We start from the raw sequence: 18,839 nt of genomic DNA on the forward strand, positions 1-18,839 counted from the left end.
AATGTTGATGCTGAAGATGATGAAGTCAAAGACGGGTGAGGAAAAAGAGGGGAAAAGGTCTCTGAATAGAATGGGAAAAATGTGAAAGTAAAAAAAAAAAAATTGGATGATCCACTACACATTTTTAGACAAGTCCAAGGGGGAGCATTGTGTACATTGAGCATAACCACATTGATTTGAATGTAGAATGTGAACCAGTACAACAGGATAGAGATCCAAAAGTCACATATTTCATCAAGGGGTAATGGAAGACTTATCAAGGCAAATTTAGTTAGACCAACAAAGCGAAACTACAAAAGAAGGAAATATATTGAATCTGAGAACCTTATATATTGAATTGATGAGCAAATGACACAAATGGGCTTGATTCCATGTATTAGGACATACAAATTAGTGTCCAACACAAATAGGAGTCTAATATGATAGTTGCCAACCCAAGAAAACCCTATTTCCAATGTACTGAGATTATCCATAATAAATAAATAATGTACCCGGGCATCTCCACTGGAACTAGAAGGTGACTGCGATGCTGAATCTGAATTTCCACTCGTCTGCGGCGGACTTGACTGGTGAGAGTCCTGTTGAGCCCATGAAGGGCATTCAAGAGAACCAGCCCCCATATCCACACGAACAGGTGATCTTTCTAAATCTTCTATGCAGTCGTCTGAATCAATATATACGTCATTCAAATCAAAATTATTCAACTTAGTCCTCCCTGCGGAACTGTATCTGGCTTCTGAATAAGCTGGAGGACTGTCTTTAATTGAGAATAGAATGTTAGGTTTTATAGAACATGCAGTTTGTACAATTTCAGCCCTTCTATCATCCACACATATCCCTTTCTGTGGCATCTCAGTGGCAGATACAGTGTGATGTTGTTGATTACGTATTGGAGGGCCTTGAAGGTTACTTGAGAGCAAAGCAGAAACCATTTCTGAATTTTTAACAGAGGGTCCATCATTCAGCAGGTTTTGAGATTCCCTCAGGAGCCCAGATATGTTGTTATCACCATGCAGGCTACCATGGTTTGCCAGGCTTCTTAAAAGATGAGACAGCAGGTCCTCATCATTTGTATGGTTTGATCCATTGGCTGCAATTAAACAAAACAAGAATCACTTGACACAAATAATTATATTAATCATTCAACAATTTCAAGGTAGAAAAAAGAACAAAGTCAGAGCCGAAAATGCAGTAAAGCAACTAGTTTGATATTCCCCAAGAAATTTTTATTACAGAGCGAATACAAGAAAAGGTGTAAGGATTATTGGGATTTTAGCAATATGATTGGCAAATTTCGTATGACAAAACTCACTCAATGTAATTTATTGTTTTATCATTAGTGAGTGATTTAGAAATAGTTCGTTAGGTGAAATTGAGTGCGAAATCAATGCTTGTTGAAGAAAGCTACATCAACAAGGGGGAAAAAAAAAAAATGCCCAAGATCATCTACAAAGGGCAAAACAGTCCAAGATCTCCTACAAAGGTAAAAAAATATCGTCTTCTCAAGTCAGAACTTATAAAGGTAAGAATCACATATCATCCATCAACATCTACGTTCATGCATGCATACTTAACCACCTCCCAAGACTCTCACTCTCCTCAATCGGATGGCTAAGACTTCCGCAAAAAATTTGTAAACAACACCAACCAAGCTAATTGGTCTAAAGTCCTTCGCCTCAACTGCTCCACCCTTTTTTGGAAGAAGGGTGATGAAGGAAGCGTTGAGGCTTTTCTCAAAATGACCTTCTGAATGAAATGCGCTGAGACCTCCCACCACCTGTCTTGACCACCTCCCAAGTCCCAATTCTGCTGGAAAAACGCCAAGGTGAATCCATCCGGCCCTGGAGCTTCTCGCCATCACAACTCCTCAAAGCCTCGAGCACCTCTCAAACCAATCCCTATCCTCTCCTAAAATTCCCGCAAACTCCAGCCCATCAAGCAAGGGTCGCCAACTAGCAGTCTCCGTGAAAAGTTGTTAAAAGAAAGACAAAAAAGCCATTACGAATCCTACTAACGTGATTCCCTCTTATGTGGGAATTGGCGAGGTGATGGAAGAAGTTCGTATTCCTGTCTCCTCCTTTCAACCAAAGCGCTCTGGATTTCTGTCTCCATGAGATTTCCTCCACCACCACAATCTCCCCGAACTTAGTTTTGCACTCCTCCCTCCTACGAGCCACCGAGTCACTAAGGCCCCCCGTCCCTCTTTCCTATCCAAATCAGAGATTTCAAGAAGGATTTGTTCTTGTGCCATTCCAGGTTTCCAAACACTTATTCCATTTCTTAATATCCCCCTTTAACCATAAAACTCGGGCTGCCCCTGACCTCATATCCAGACCACCATGCACGTACTCTCTCTGTGAAGTCCTCAACTCGAAGCCACATATTCTCAAACAGAACAGAGCCCTCAACCCACTACAATTGGGAATATGGTCTGAGACTGCTCTAGCCAAAGCCACCCGGGACACATCTGGGAACGTCTCCATATCTTCGGAAATCAAAAATCTATCCAAACGGGACAAAGTAGGGGGTTACCGACCGCTAGACCAAGAAAACTGTCCTCCCTCCATTGGAAGATCAAGGTGTTAAGCATCTATAAAGTTTGAGAAATCCATCATGGCCGGAGTCCATCTCCCACCTATAGATCTCCCACTAGGCCTTGTAACAACATTAAAGCCCACCCCCCCACCCCAACCCACACACCACGGGACTGAGCATTTACTTCTACCAACCATCAACTCCTCCCAAAGGCCCCTTCTCTTCGCTTCCTCAACTGGCCCATAAACTCCCGAAAACAACCACCTAGAACCATCTTCCTCTAGAGAGAACAAAAGAGATATAGAGGACCTCCCTTTCCACACATCAACCTTCGACACCTACCTCTTGTCCCAAAGGACCACAATACCCCACCACATCAATCACATCCCAATCAACAAACATACGTCCCCGCAAGCTTTAATGTGATACCCAGAAGGTTGCATCACAATGAAACAATTATGAGAGATGATAGGCAGTAATTTTACTTTTGATATAGTCTTATGCTTCGTTTGGTTGGAGGGATGGAAAAATGGATGGAAGGGAGAGGGGAAGGGATAGATGAGGCATCCCTAGGGAAGGGAAGGTGCCTCCCTCATTTTTTGTTTGGTTGGATGGAATAGATAGTAGAAAGGATGGATGTGGTGACACAATTTTTTTGTTGGTTGGAAGGAAGGGAAAGAGAGTTTTATATTGCTTTTTGTTAGCAGATATGATAGCCACAATTTATGGAATGATTTGCCATATTAGCAGAGATTTGATTATGCTATAGAATATGCCATAGAATATGCTATAGAATATGATGTGATTTGATTTAGTTTCCTTTCTTGTAATATGTGCATGTGCTCTTTATATCTATAAATACTAGAGCTGTGAATGAGTGATTTATCTCATTCAAACCTTTTACATATTTCTCTTATCTTTCTTCTATATTGTATTTCTACTTGGTATAAAAGAGAAGGTGGTCCGACTGCAATGAGAGCATTACGAGTTCGGCACCACCCATTCGGGAATAGTCTAAAGGTGACATCACCCATCCGGGAGGTGTTGGGTAGGTAGGGTGGTCCGACTTCCATGAGGGCGTTGCGAGTTTGGCACCACCCATTCAGAAATGGTCTGAGGAGACATAGTTGTTTCTTTTTTATGGTCTGAGAAGACATTGTTGATTCTTTCATCACATTGTTTAAACATATGTATGAAAGGGAATGGTCTGAGGAGATATTCTTGATTCTTCCATCTACATGTTTTAAACATGTGAAGGGAAATGATCTGAGGAGACATTGTTGGTTGTTTACGGTCTGAGAGATTATTGGTTGTTTATGGTCCGAGGAGACATTTTTGATTTCTTGATCGGCACTTCATTTGAGAGAAAATCATTACTAGTCAGATTTGCACTTTGCAACTTGTAGATTTTGAAGAAAGGTGCAAGAAAGACCGTGGTTGAAGATGCATTGTCCAAGTTTGGCGTCTTAGATATCCACGCACCAACTTGAGGGGGAGTGTTAACAGATATGATGGCCACAATTTATGGAATGACTAACCATATTAGCAAAGATTTGATTATGCTATAAAATATACCATAGAATATGCTATAGAATATGTCGTCATTTGATTTAGTTTCCTTTCTTGTAATATGAACATATGTTCTTTATATCTATAAATACTAATGAGTAATTTATCTCATTCAAACCTTTTATATATTTCTTTTATCTTTCTTCTATATTGTATTTCTACTCTTTTACTAATATACCCTAATTATATAAAATTATAAAAATTACATATTCATTCCAAATTATGCAACAAGGTTAAAAATGGAAATTAAAAACTTGTTGGTTATTATCATGTTTTCTCTCCTCTTCTCCCCAATTTTAAAAAGACAGAAAATTACAAAGGAAGGAGGGATGAACCATCCCCCCCCCAAAATCCATCCCTCCTCAATCCTTCCCTCCAACTATAGCATTAGCTTTCTTCATGATATCTCTACTACTTTTCTTCTTCCTTTTTTCTTTTATTTTTTTCATAAGCATGATATCTCTACTTCTTTAATTATTCTTTTTGCTTTCCTCCTCCTTTCCCTTCCCTTCAACCAAACCACCCCCACCCCCCCCCCCCCCCCCCCCCCCCCCCCCCCCCCCCAAATCCATCCCTCCAACTATAGCATTAGCTTTCTTCATGATATCTCTACTACTTTTCTTCTTCCTTTTTTCTTTTATTTTTTTGTTTTTTTTCATAAGCATGATATCTCTACTTCTTTAATTATTCTTTTTGTGAGTAATTTGTAGTGATTTGTTAGTTGAATGCCACTTAGAGTATTTGCAAAGATGTGGGTGGTTGAAATTTATCTATATATATACATGACCTCGGATAGATAGGTAACATATGTTATAATAGTTTGTTGTTTGATTGACCAGGATAGTTTCAATTATCAAAAAAAAAAAAATTTGAACGGGACAGTTTCGCTTTCAAGCTTCTCAGTTGCATGTTGCTTTTGCTATATGATTCAGATGTCATAAGAGTATACTTACCTCCTTTCTTAACAAAGAGAGTTGAGATGTCATCATAGTGTGGCCAAATCAATGCACACATATGAAAACCATAGATTCTGGTTAACTGGGAAGAATATTTGCAAGAACATAAAATGAGAAATATTTTACATTAATTGAAGTATGATTTTGATTTCTACTATTGTCCAAACCTAGTTGATCATTGAAATTTAGTTATCTTTGGGAGTTGGACGACGTTTCTGGCCACCTGAATCTTTTGTATAGTCAGAAGGTGGATGGTAGAGGCCCTGATTCCTTATTTTGGGTGCCTTCTTCTCAGGGGAGGTTCGTGGTCCGTTCTTTGTTTCATCATCTTTCCGGGGTTCACGGTCCTATATTCCCGTGGAAGACGTCGTGGCGATCTAAGGCTCTTCTCAAAGTGGCTTTTTTTTGTGTGGATGGAAGTTTGGGGCAAGATTCTGACCATGGACAATCTAAGAAAGCGAAGACATATTACCATCAATTGGTGTTGTTTGTGTAAAAAGGATGGAGAGTCCGCTTATTACCTTCTTTTGTATTGCCCCTGTGACGACCTCTGTGGGCGGGTTTGATGTGGGCAAGCACTGGCAGGCTACAGAGTGTCATGGTCCCACATTACCTGGGAAAGATAAGGTGATAAATGTTAGTTCTACTCCCTTCTATAACACAACACGTTTTAAAGCCGTAATAACCGTAAACCTACCAGAACTCCGGTGCTAAGCGTGCTTAACCTGTAGTAGTTTCAGGATGGATGACCCCTTAGGAAGTCTCTGGTCCAAGAGAGCCAAAAACAAACAATATTGTGTCTGGATAGAGTGAGGGTTGTTACAAATGGTATCAAAGCCGGAACCCAGCCAGAAGTGTGGCCAACGAGGCGTTGGGTCCCATGGGGGGTGATTGTGACGACCTCTGTGGGCGGGTGTGATGTGGGCGAGCACTAGCAAGCTACAAGGTGTCATGATCCCACATCCACATCGCCTGGGAAAGGTGAAGTGCTATATGTAGGTTCTACACCCTTCTATGACACAACGCATTTTAAAGACGTGAATCTACCAGAACTCCAGTTTTAAGCTTAACCTGGAGTAATACTAAGATGGGTGACCCCCTAAGAAGTGTCTGGTCTAGGGTAGCCAAAAGCGGACAATATTGTGTCTGGATAAAGTGAGGGTTGTTATAGCATTGTGGCTCACGATTGTTGGTGCCTTATTTTTGGTTTGGTTGGCGTCCATTGGGTTATGTCTCGGTCCACGAGAAAGTTGATTGATGCGTGGAGGGGATGCAACGTTAGGGCCCACGCCCATGACTTTTGAAGGGCGACCCCTCTCTACATTTGGTAGCACATTTGGAAGGAGCCGAATAGAAGATCTTTTGAAGGGGAGGAATCTTCCATTGGGGCCTTGAAATATGTTATTATTAGTTCTCTTTTTAGTTGGATGAAAGGGAGAAATTGTATATCTATAGAGAAAATTGTTGATTTTTAAAGAATTTTCTAGAGATAAAGGAATAGGAATAATTCTCCGCGTTTATTCTTCTCGTTGTGGAGGATTTAAATAGTACACAAATAATTACAAAGAAGGAAAGAAATAATTACAAAGAAGGAAAGAATTAAAGACTAAAAATCAGCTCCTATAACTATGCTAATCAGCACACGTACAACGAAATATCTATATATGTTAACAGTTATATAATCAACAACACAACTAATTATCTATATATGTCAACACTCCCCCTCAGGTTGGAGAGTAGATGTCCCGGATTCTCAGCTTAGCAAGAGCATAATAGAACACTTTGCTAAAGACTCCCTTAGTCAAAATATCAGCAAGTTAATCCTCAGTCCTCACATAGGGAGTGCAAATCACACCTCTGTTAACTTCTCTTTGATAAAGTACCTGTCAATCTCAACATGTTTAGTCCGATCATGTTGCACTGGATTATGAGCAATGCTGATGTCTGCCTTATTATCACAATATAGCTTCATGGGACTTTGACAAAGAATCAGAAAGACTGACTGAACCTTCACCAGTCACAGGGGTTGGTGAACCATCAGCAGTTGTGACACAAGTTTTAGTAAGTGAGGAATAACATGAGAAAAAATGAGATGTAGAGGTCGTGTGATCAGTTGCCCCTGTATCTATAACCCAAGATTCTGAGGAAGACTTACCGAATACACTAAAACAATGACCAAGGTTACCTGAGGATGTGACTAAAGAACTGGACCCTTTAGTAGAGAGCAAACGAGCACACCCTTGAATCATTTGTTCTATCTGACTAGAAGAGAACTTAGCAGCAGATTGGTCACCATTCTGATTACTAGAAGAGGTATAATGAGCCTTGGAGCTAGAACGACTCCCTTTTCCACCCTTACTGCCTTCACCTTTGTCACCCTTTTTTCCCAGCCACCAAGGCGGATAACCATTGAGTTTAAAGCACTGTTCTCTCACATGTCTAGTCTGGTTACAATAATCACAAACCAAACAATCTTGGTCATCAGATTTAGTAGTTTTAGCAACATTACCAGATGCTGCAGTTGGTGGAGGATCGGGCTGATGTGCTAATGATACCCAAGGTGATTGACTTGTGGTAGAAACCAAAGCACTTAAGTCCTTATTTGGTCCAGATCTAGGTTAAAACCAGCAAAAAACTCAAAAACGCGTTCTTTTTCAATCCACTTATTCAACAGAGCGGTATCAACGGCACATTCCATTTCACAAGGTTGATAATAGTCGAGTTCTTGCCACAAAGCTTGGAGGGCATTGTAATATGCCTCCAATGTCTTTCCCTGCTGAGTAGTAGCCTGAATACTACGCTTCAACTTATAAATTTGTTCCTCATTTCCTCCCACAGAATAAGTCTGAGATACTGCATCCCAAATATCTTTAGCGGACTTGAGCCGCATATACCCAAGACTAAGATCAGAGGTCATAGTTTGGAGGAGCCAAGAGCAGAGCATTGCATCTTCTGCAACCCAAGTCATGAAAGTTGGGTCATTGATCGTAGGTTGGGGTTTTCCCCAGTCAAATACCCCAACCGGCCTTTGTCAGTAATATACAGCTTCACAAAGTGTGACCAAGCCAGATAATTGGTGCCATCAAGTTTATGAGGCACCAACTGGACATTCATCAGATCTTAATGCGGGTTAGATGCGGTTAAAGGAATCATTAGAGTCTAAGAATCAATCTCAGAAGTTCAATCTTGTTTGTCATGAAGTCAAATAAGGATACCTGGTCTGTGGTGGTGGGCAGGGCTATTGGTAGGTTCTGGGGTGAGAGAAAAAAAAACTGGTGTTTGGGTAATGAGATGTATTTACAGAAAAAGCCTAAAAGAAAAATAGGGTTTTAAATTTCCTTTCTAGATGGCTCTGATACCATGAAGATATTTCTAGAGATAAAGGAATAGGAATAATTCTCCGTGTTTATTCTTCTCCTTGTGGAGGATTTAAATAGTACACAAATAATTACAAAGAAGGCAAGAATGAAAGACTAAAAATCAGCTCCTATAACTATGCTAATCAGCACATGTACAGCTAATTATCTATGTATGTTAACAGTTATATAGTCAACGACACAACTAATTATCTATATATGTCAACAATTTTTTGGGACCTTAGGACCTCTTCGGCCCTTGTATAGCTCTTGGGACTTCTTCCCCCTTTTCTTTCCTTCACTTGTTATTGTCAATGCATGTCTCTATATGGATACGGACATAATACGATACAAATACAATATGACAAATTCTTAAAATATAAGATACAGATACTCAAGGACATGGCAAAATATATAGTTTATAAATGTAGGCATGTATAAACATTAATATATATCCATGGATTAATTTAAATAATAATTTTTTATGTTAAATGTATTGTTACTAACATTTCTTTATAAATATTATGATTAATAAACAAAATAAGAGTTGAGAGTCATATCTTATGGATAAATTTTGGACAAAATCATTATATAAATCTCAATAATACGTTTTTTTTTTTTTTTAAAATAAACTTTTCTAAACAATTATACTATGATATTATTGTTGGAAAAGTTACATTTTAATATTTAAAACTTGTTAAATATATGTTTTGAAGTATCTGAGAAACATCATCTACGTCATCGAAGTATTTGAGAAGTATCAAATACGTGTTAGAAATTAATATATATATATATATTAAAATTATGAACACGTTTAGGAAGTATCAAACATGTATCCATGAGTATTCGAGGAGTATCGATATCTGACGCGAACACAATACAGGTTCAGTGCTCTAGTAGAAGTTTCCATGCTTTTTAGCCTATACCTTTTTAACTCTAACTAAAAAATAATTTTGATTTCTAGCACTCCTCAACCTTAAGGGAGGTTAAGTTATAATACATGTATATTTTTTAAGTGCATATACAGTTCTAAGATAAAAGTTCTCAATGTAGCCAATACACGTCACTGGAAAATTATTTGAATTGAATGTGTGTTAATTCACCTTTCCAGCTATTAGTCGAGCTTATATGTATAAATCTACTAAATTCATTTTCTTTTTCATCCCTCTCTCTCTCTCTCTCTCGCTTGTTCGATTTTCACTCTTTGATCAGTTTACATTTGTAAACCCATTGAATCTTTTTTGTTGCTCTACTTTTTATGAGTCAAGAAATTTGAATTTAGATGGTAATTATACGCTTTAGCTGTTCAATTACAATCTTTCTTGTTATTAGCACATCAAATAATAGGCTTGGCTCTTTTTTCAAGAATTTGCAATGAGATTAGATTTACAGTTGTCTAAGTCGTAAAAAAAGGACATGAAAACAACATCCAACTTAAAAATATGAAGGCAAGAAGCAGAGCAATCCAAATACTTGTGTATCTCTTAACTGTCAAACTGAAGAATGGAGAGAAATGGACATGATTTTGGTTTAAAAAACTTATCATTATTGTTGCTTATTTGGTGTTTGGTGTAAGAAGTGTTTGGGAAGTAATTATAGTTTTTATGTTGTCAAAAACTTGAACAAGCATTTCATTCAAGGATGAAACTGGTATTTAAAGGTTATAAAAGTTCAACAAATGTTCTTACCTAACAAGCGAATGAAGCTCTTCTATAACTAAAAGTTCTTTGGCAATCAATTTCCAAACAATAGTGAGATGGGGCTTATTCAGGATAGAATTGCTACAGAGTCGATGCTTATATAATAAATTTAATTTGCTATGTTGATGATTGTGAAGTTGTGGCCTGAATTTTGTTTCGGCCAGGAGGTTTTGATCTGAAAAATGGGCTTTGTGTGGGTCTAAGCCCACCAAAGCAACGGGGGTGAGAGAAAACTTAAAACCTCAGAGAGAGAGAGCGAGCGAGCGAGCTAGGGTTTTGGGGCTTAAAACTTGTAATCTCCTGATTTTTGCATAGTAAAACATTTCGCCGGATCTTTACCATGGACGTAGGCTTATGCTGAACCACGTAAATCTTTGTGTGTTTACTTTTATGTTGTGATACTTGATTTGTTCTTGTTTCGCAGCGATTGTCGTAACAATGATGATATGGAATATGTGACCTTTTTTCAGCACAATGTACTATTCTTATATGTTCTCATAATTTAATTCTTGTTGAATGGATTATTTGTAAGGTGTTTAGGGAATGGTTGTATGCAAAATAGTTTAACTACTTTATGTTGCCAACAGCCCAAAAAACCCACTTCATCGAAGGGCAAAATAGTTATTTCAATAGTAGAAAAGTTTTGGCCCATTTTTTTATTCCAAACAGAGAAAAAATTTCTTCTAACATTAAAAGCTCTTTAAAAATATAGTTCTCATACATTAATGCATAAGCCAAATGGAAGTGATAGCTTCTGCTATTCTTCTTCTGCGTAAAAGCAAAAGCTAAAGTTATATACCAAACGAGCCCTAATACTTAGATTGACAAATTTTGTCATGAAGACTCACTCTGTAAGTATTTATTTAGTTTGTTTCGAATTTTAAATATTAGGTAAATTAGATAGGGTCAGGTGTCAACTTTTTATCTGAAAGTCTTAATGAAGCTAATTCAAGATTATCAAAAGGGTAAAAAGGTAAAATCACTCTCAATTTTAATAATTCACCAATTAATGTTTTGATTTATGCATTCATATCATTTATCAAGCATCGATTGCATCACATACATTATTTGAGATACATGTGAACATTTTTCAAAATTTGAAAGCTAGTTTTAAGTGAACAAGGATTTTGATCAATCCGTCTCATTGATTGGATCCCTTAGTCCCAATTTAATCCATCAAACCAAAGGATGGATGAATCGAAGCTTGTGGGATAAGGTTTCCAATTTGGTTTTACCTCTAAAACCATAATTCTTTCTAACCAAAGGCCTATTTAAAGTTTACACTCCTAGGGTATCCAAACACATATCTTTTTTTTTTTTTTTTTTTTTTTTTAAGTATCCAAACACATGAATACAAGAGCATAATAGCATTACTCGAGAGAGTATAGGCAATATTCAGAGCATGTTTCTTTCTTTTCATCATGAATCATCTTCACATTAGATAGTGAACAAAACTTTTGACTGTTGATACATTCAAACAAACGTTTAGAAGAAATCAACACTGATATTCACATAACAAGAAGATTGGGCGGTTAGTAAAAGAAAACAACTAAGGAAGAAGCAACAAATCGCACAAGGAACAAGTATGTTGCTTCAGCAATAGAGTTCGAGGTGAACATAAGGCCTGAGTTTGGATCAAAGGTAATTTAGGTGATGCTATGGGTAAAACCTTTGATACCTAAAATATAGCATTTTTATCGTAGTGAACTGTTTCTGTCTGACATACTGTAACATGGTTTTCCCTATCAGTTTTTTCATGCAAATTTGGTGTTCATGTATGTGTGAATGCTTCTATTTGCTTTCAGCTTTATTTACTATTGCTGTGATTGGTTTGAGCGCTAAGAACTTTTAAATTTCTATTATAGATTATTAAAATTTTAAAAGACCTATTTAACCCCCCACCCAAGCCCCTAGGTCTAATTTGGAACTTGGCATACCCTGTACTCTTAACTTATCAGAGCCTAGAGAGTTGTTCTTCCCTTAAAAGGGGTTTCTAGAACCACTAAGAACCATTATATATACATATATATATATAAGGATTAAGAACCAACTTGAATTCACCTAATGTCCTAACCCCACAGGTACCTTAACTGAATGATCCCATTGATAGCTCTAGGAAATTATTCATCTAGCAGGGTTCAATGCCCTCCTCCAATACTATCTTCCTTTCTCTTCCATGAGTTAGCTTGGTTCTTCACCTAGCCGATGCCTACCTTGAAAATCTATTATATTGGATGTAATATCTACATTATCCTGATCATCAAACTTAAACTACAAGAAGAAATGAAAGTTGATTAAGAACACATTTTCAGTGTTATGCTAAGCATGATATTCGATCTCTCAAATGGTCACCAAATACATCTTTATATATTGATGATTTGAAACATTTGAATATGATAGCCAAGTCTTCTATTTGTCTTACATACTTATCAAATTAATTGGCTGGGCAATATGTGGAGATCAAAATAAAAACCAAGCAGCAAGGATTATACCATTGATCAGTATATTTCTTGACAACTAGTATTTACCACCAGAGATTAAAGAGAAATGAGTGACGGCATGTTAACAAAAGACAATTAAGGAATTATAATCTAATCCACCATTCATTTTTTTTTTTTTATAAGTGATCTAATCCATCATTCATTAAAAAAAAGGATGCAGGATATACTTCCACAAAAGAGATGAAAACAAGATAAAGAGAGAAATTCTACCACAAGTTAATACCTATTACTAATATAAGATAAAGCGTGATATAACTGAGCAAACAATGGATTTCATGGACAAAACTCATATTTGATCCTTTATCATAAGCGGGTCGCACCGGGGGGAGGGGGGGGGGGGGGGGGGGGGGGGGAGAGAGACAGAGAGAGAGAGAGAAAGAGAGTCTTAAGTTACTCACAATGCATATTGGAAAGTATCCTTAGTACACTTATCAATAGATAACCATTAGCCTGGTCATCAGTCAAGGAACTGCTATTAACAACATTATCGGGTTGTGTTTTCCTCCTCCTTTTATTATGACCAGCTAAACGCCTTCGACAACTTCGCTTCCCTTCATCAAACTCTTGGAGTACGTGGAACCTGCAAGTACAGAATTTTGCTGAACCAAAAATTTGAATAATTGAATTGTCAACACTTTAACTTCTATAATGTAGAACGTCAATAAACTCTATGCCTTTATAGAATTTTGGTAAAGTAACAACAGTTCTATATATAAATTTTAAAATCTTTGCATTCCAATGAGTAAGAAGAAAAGATGAGTTCGGCAATAGGAGTATGCTTGATGTGATCCCCAGAGCGTTGCATTACAATAAAACATTTACATGAGAAGATAGTTAGTAACTTGATATATATAGCATCAACTGAGAACAAATGACATATGATTACTGACCTACTGCACTGTTGGCAGAAGCGCTGCAGAACATTCCCAACAAGTGCCTTACTGGCTTTGGAATGCATCTCACAGACCTTATGTCGTCTGTGATAGTCCTTGGCATTGCTTAGGTCAGCCCCACAGTCCTCTACCTGACAAACTGCGCGGTTTAAAGTAGTAGTTCCGAGCAACTTGGTCTTCTTCCCACTTGTTCCATCACAATTGGCAACCGTGCTTCCGGTCATCAGATAGTCATGTCCACCAAGCTTTAAAGTAAGATTCCGGGCCTCATCATCCAAATTGTCATCTTCTTCAACTACAAGTACCCTTCTCCGCTTCTCCAATTCTCTTTTTCCTTTCTCAATTCCAAGATTCATTTCATCAGAACATGAAGATGAACTGTTAGACGAACCCCCACCCCCAGCCGTGGGTATTCCAGACCCAGGTGGGAGAAATTGGCTGCTCTGATAATTCATAGGATTGGAATTCAAAGGGCTAGCAACGAATAGATCTCCATCCCATTTCCAATCACTCGGATCCCATTCCAGACTCCTCTTCCCCACCGCTCTCAAATCCGCGGAACTCAGACCATAGAAGAAACGAGCTTCACTACCTCCGATTCTCGTCTCCATCACACAAAAGAAATTCTGATACTACAGAGATCCAAATCCACAGCAAAGATAAAAACTTTTTTGTTATTAATTTTTGTTGGCAATCACAGATAAAACGGTCATATTCTCCTAAAACAAAAACAGAATGATAACTTTTTCACCTAATCAGCCTCAGTTCGCCCCCAAAAGTCCAGAAACAGTACACCCACACATCCATGGTTCCAATTAAGAGCAACCCACATACCCAATTACTCTTAACTAACCACAAAACTCTCCAAATCAAACAATAAACACTCAAAACAGAGCAATTCGCATCAGAAAATTATAAACATGTCCTAAATTAATTAACTGGCAACTGATTAACAACTGAGAGTCGACAAGAAACAATAGTACTTGCCCGAGAGTGATCGGTTATCTCCCCCGAGAGGTCGACGGCGGCGAGAAACGGCCGGATACTGCTGCAGGAAGGAAGGAAGGAAATAAACAAAAAAATACAAAAAGGACAAGTTGGGTGGGGGAAGATGGCGAAAGGTTCGGATGACTATGAATGGAGAGAGCGAGAGAGAGTAGTGGTGTGGTGGTTTTTGCTTTATTTTGTTTGTGGGGAAAGTATTGTAGTACACATTAACATTACATTACTGATTACACCACCCAAATAAATAAATAAAAACCCGAAAATTAATAATTAATACATTAATAGTCTACTGAATGAATGATTGATGAACGCAACAACACAAACAGCTGCCTCACTGGTAGTGGTGGGTCCACCTACACACCGCGTGTCCATCACCCTCACGATTAAAAGATGCCTCCCTTTTTTTTCCTCATCCTCCCTCGTGTGTTGTGCTGTGTGCTACTCAGGACTGTTTAAGAAATGTTGTGTTTTGTAATATTTTGTTTTAATACACAACGTAACAAGTGTTTTGTAATGTGATGTTCTCAAATAAGAATAAAATATATTTGAAATAAAAATTTGAAATAAGAATTTTGGAATAGAAATATATCTGAAATGTATGCTTATATGGGTTTTTCTTTTTTTTTTGGATGATTAAAATAAATTAATTTTTCAATACTCAACTTTTTCTCATATAAATTCTACTCCATTTCTTCTTCCCTAGTGGTATTTTTTTATGGTGTACATAAATAATATATATATATTTATATATTTAGGAACTTGATTTCAGAGCTTGATTTCACCACATACGATTTAGTTTGCAAAATATACACAAATCAAAATTTTCACCAAATACAATTTAGTTTGCAAAACAAGAATTACACAGCTTGATTAGTTGATTTAGAAAGAAAAAAAAAATTAAAAGAAAACCCATACACACAAGTTGGCAGTTGCAGAGAAAGAGGGGGCAAGCTCGAGAGTTGAGAAACAGCGGCTAAAGGTTGCGAACAGCGAACCAGAACTAGAACAACGGCCGATGGAAACTGAAAGATATGGGTTTTGATTTTTTGAACAATCTAAAATGATATGCCGATATGGGGGTTTTGATATAGGTAATAGGTTTTGAACTTTTGATTCTTGCAGACAGATACATAAACTGAAATATATGGGTTTTGAACTTCTGATTCTTGTATATTTTGTAGTTTGCAGTTGGAGAGAGAGAGAGAGAGGGCAAGTTCAAATGATATGGGTTGATTTTTTTGAACAATCTGAAATGATATGCCCATATGGGTTTTGATATATAAGCTGAAATAGAGATGGAAGCGATTGAGAGGTGATTAGGGCAAGTTCAGACTTGAGAACGAGAATAGAGATGGAGGCAATTAAGGCAAGTTCAGAGTTGAGAACGAGAATAGAGATGGAGGCGATTGGGAGGCTAACATGATTTGCCCTAAAAAAATTTGTTGTCCCGCTACAGTGTAAAACATGTTGCCCCCGCTACAGTTCAAATTGGGTCAGTCAAGTTGTGGAACAAACCAGAACACCTTTTTTTTGTTCCAAGTTTTGGCCCATATTTTGAAAGTGTTTTGGTAGTGTTGAAAACAAAACAAGCCGACTCAAATAAGTTTTGTTCTCAAAATGAGCTACTGTAGCGGGCCTGGACCATTACACCACACATGGGAACACTTCCCAAATAGGCCCTTACTCTACTCCTTCAGTTACTTCCAACGGTAAATTACCCAATGCTCCGCACTTCATTTGTAGGTAAAGTATGCTATGTTTGGAAAGAAGGAAAGAAGAAGGGTGGAAAGAAAACAATAGAGAATAAATTTCTTTTGTTCGGAAAAGATGATATAAGAAAAGAAAGGATAATAGAAAGTGTGAGTCATCCGCCCAAATATGGGCAAAAGATAGGAGAGAAGACAAATGAACTTACTATAGAAGTTTTAAATTACTAGATCACCCTTCATAAATATTTAATAAATCCCATAAATAAAGTAGTAAGGGGTTTAATGGTAAAAATAACTTAAAATTTTATCTTTCCTTTTATCCTACCAATCAAATTAAATTGTTAGCTTTTTTCCATTCTCTTCCATCCAACTGAACAAAAATAGGGAAACACTTAATCTCTTCCCTAGGGATGTCTCAGTCATCCATTCTTCTCTTCTTTCCATTCAATTTTTTTTCCTTCCTATTGAACAGCGCATGTTGACCCTAAAATCAGTGGCTAAAGCCGATTCATAAATTTGGTCATGCGGGCGTGCCAGAACTAGCAATGTGGTTCGAATATGTGTAGTTAACTATAGTCTCTTTGAGAAATTAACTATCAGGCGATTATAGGAGAAAGAGAACATAAACTTCGCCGCGAGTTCAATTTGCCTTAGTTAAAAGGATTTTTAACAGTGAAGATTAGTAACAATTGTGACAATAGGATAGAGGAAGAGAAGTAGATATAGAAGGAGATAGAGAGAAAGAGATAAAGGGAAAGAGATAGAGCAAAGAGAGATAGAAAGAGAGAGATTAAGAATAATAAGATTGCTAAATAGGGAAAGTAGAATTAGAGAGGGAGAGCTTAAGAAAGCAAAATAATATTAAAATATGATTCTGAGAGTGTTGGACCTCTTATAAAGCATGTTTCTACAATTATTTATAGAATAATACCGTAAACCAATTTCTATACGTAAGCATCATAATTACATCATACCTCTACAGGATAACCATCTACATATCTAATTGAAACCAACTCACAGATAATTATCATTATATTCTCTATCCATTAATTAATTCAAATACTGCTATGAATTTCTGAAACTTAACATGCACCTTCTAGATTTGACTAAATGGAGGCTTTCTTTTCCTTTATAAGTTCAAAAATAGTAGGTTGGTATTTTTTAAGATACCTCCCATTTATTGGCCATTCATGTATGTCACCATCCAAATCCTTCAGTTTATAGGCACCTCCATGTAACACTTGATGAAATAAGTATGGTCCTTTCCAAGTTGGGGACCATTTACCATAAGTTCTATCAACCTTCCGAGGTGGAAGGATTGTTTGCCATACCATATCGGCTTCTTCGAATGACTTGAATTTTACTATTTTGCTATAAGCTTTCATCACCTTTGCTTTGTGGACCATAAAGTGGTCTAAAGCGAGCTTCTTTACTTTATCCAAGTCTTCCAACTCGGCAAGCATAGCCTCGTTGTAATCGATAGGTATCAAATTGTGTTGCAAAGCTACCCTTACTGATTTAACATTCAACTCCATTGACAAGACTGCATCATAGCCAAATGTTAGCTGATAAGGAGTAGTTCCTGACTTGTTCTCTTCGAGTTCCTATAAGCCCACAAAGCCTCAGATAGAGCTTTGTGCCATTTTCTTGGTTTGCCATTGATCATCTTCTCTATAATCTCAATCATGATTTTGTTTGAAGCTTCTGCTTGACCATACCCTTGAGCATAATAAGGAGTTGAAGTCAACATCTTTACCTGCATATTGTGGCCGAGTTGCAATACTTCACTTCCTCTAAACACAGATCCATTATCAACAATAATTGTTTCGGGTAAACCAAATCCGTGAAAGATATGTCGTTCCAAAAACTGAATCACAGTATTTTGAGTTACTAACACTTATTCTTCGTCTTCGACCCATTTAGTAAAATAATCGGTAGTCAAGATAATCCAATGATACCCTTTTGATGAATGATGATTAATCTTACCGATTAAATCCATAGCCTAAACTCTAAAGGGCCATGGTTTAACTAATAGCTACATTTCTATTAGTAGAACCCATTACATTGGACCATGCTTTTAATAATCTGTGCACCTTTTTGCATAGGTCATATAGTCCTTTCTCATTCCAGGCCAATAATACCCATATCGATGGATTAACCATCGTATTTTTATGCCTGCTTAATGGGCTCCACACATACCTTCATGTACCTCTGCAATAATCTTCAGTCTTTTAAACTTACTAATGTACTGGAATAACAACCCATCATCAATTGATCTTCTGTAAAAATCTCCATCCATAAGTACATAATCGATTACGTTTCGGTTAGTCCTGAGGTTCTCTATGTTGTGTTTGCCCGTTTAATGTCAAAAAGGTATGTATCAGAGGCTTCAAGGGCTTATATGTGATGCCCCTTGATTCTAGAGCCACGGGTGATCAAGTCCGAGCACAGATCCGAGGAATATTAAACAATTAATATTTAAATGAACATGGAATACAAAATGAAATAATAAATAAATAATAAAGGCTGAAAAGATATCTAAAATATAATCCTTAAAAGTTAAATGATATAACATCCCATAATCCAAGACCTCGATAAATATCCTCCAATAATTA

At 37.2% G+C, this 18,839-nt stretch overlaps 2 protein-coding genes across 2 annotated transcripts in view; both read right to left on the reverse strand.

Moving 5' to 3' along the window:
- The window catches only part of LOC132306072 (squamosa promoter-binding-like protein 12), a 39,306-nt gene extending 24,584 nt beyond the window's left edge, over positions 1-14,722 (reverse strand). The window contains exons 1-3 of the mRNA XM_059803271.1: positions 13,508-14,722; positions 13,016-13,197; positions 492-1,090 (exon numbers count right to left, since the gene is read on the reverse strand). Of these exons, the coding sequence (XP_059659254.1) occupies positions 492-1,090; positions 13,016-13,197; positions 13,508-14,121 (1,395 nt within the window). The 5' untranslated portion in view covers positions 14,122-14,722. The remainder of the gene's footprint in view (positions 1-491; positions 1,091-13,015; positions 13,198-13,507) is intronic.
- Positions 14,441-18,523, reverse strand: LOC132306050 (uncharacterized). Its single transcript, XM_059803246.1, has 4 exons — positions 18,434-18,523; positions 17,981-18,091; positions 17,395-17,828; positions 14,441-14,558 (listed from the first exon to the last, which is right to left on the reverse strand). The coding sequence occupies exons 1-4, from the start codon at positions 18,521-18,523 to the stop codon at positions 14,441-14,443; spliced, it is 753 nt and encodes a 250-aa protein (XP_059659229.1).
- Between the last annotated feature and the right edge of the window lie 316 nt (positions 18,524-18,839).

Source organism: Cornus florida, unplaced genomic scaffold (genome assembly GCF_030987335.1).
Source record: "Cornus florida cultivar Cherokee Brave unplaced genomic scaffold, ASM3098733v1 CherokeeBrave_3.0.0_Hap2_Chr05, whole genome shotgun sequence".
Lineage (NCBI taxonomy): Eukaryota > Viridiplantae > Streptophyta > Magnoliopsida > Cornales > Cornaceae > Cornus > Cornus florida.

Bases quoted from the DNA above. Each gene is read 5' to 3' on its own strand.
- LOC132306050 (XM_059803246.1), bottom strand. From the start codon at position 18,523: ATGGATGGAGATTTTTACAGAAGATCAATTGATGATGGGTTGTTATTC. The intron at 18,092-18,433 runs GTACATGAAGGT...ACTGTGATTCAG, and splicing joins GACTGAAGATTATTGCAGAG to TTTTTGGAACGACATATCTT. The intron at 14,559-17,394 runs GTATCTTAAAAA...TCCTTCCTGCAG, and splicing joins GAATGGCCAATAAATGGGAG to CAGTATCCGGCCGTTTCTCG.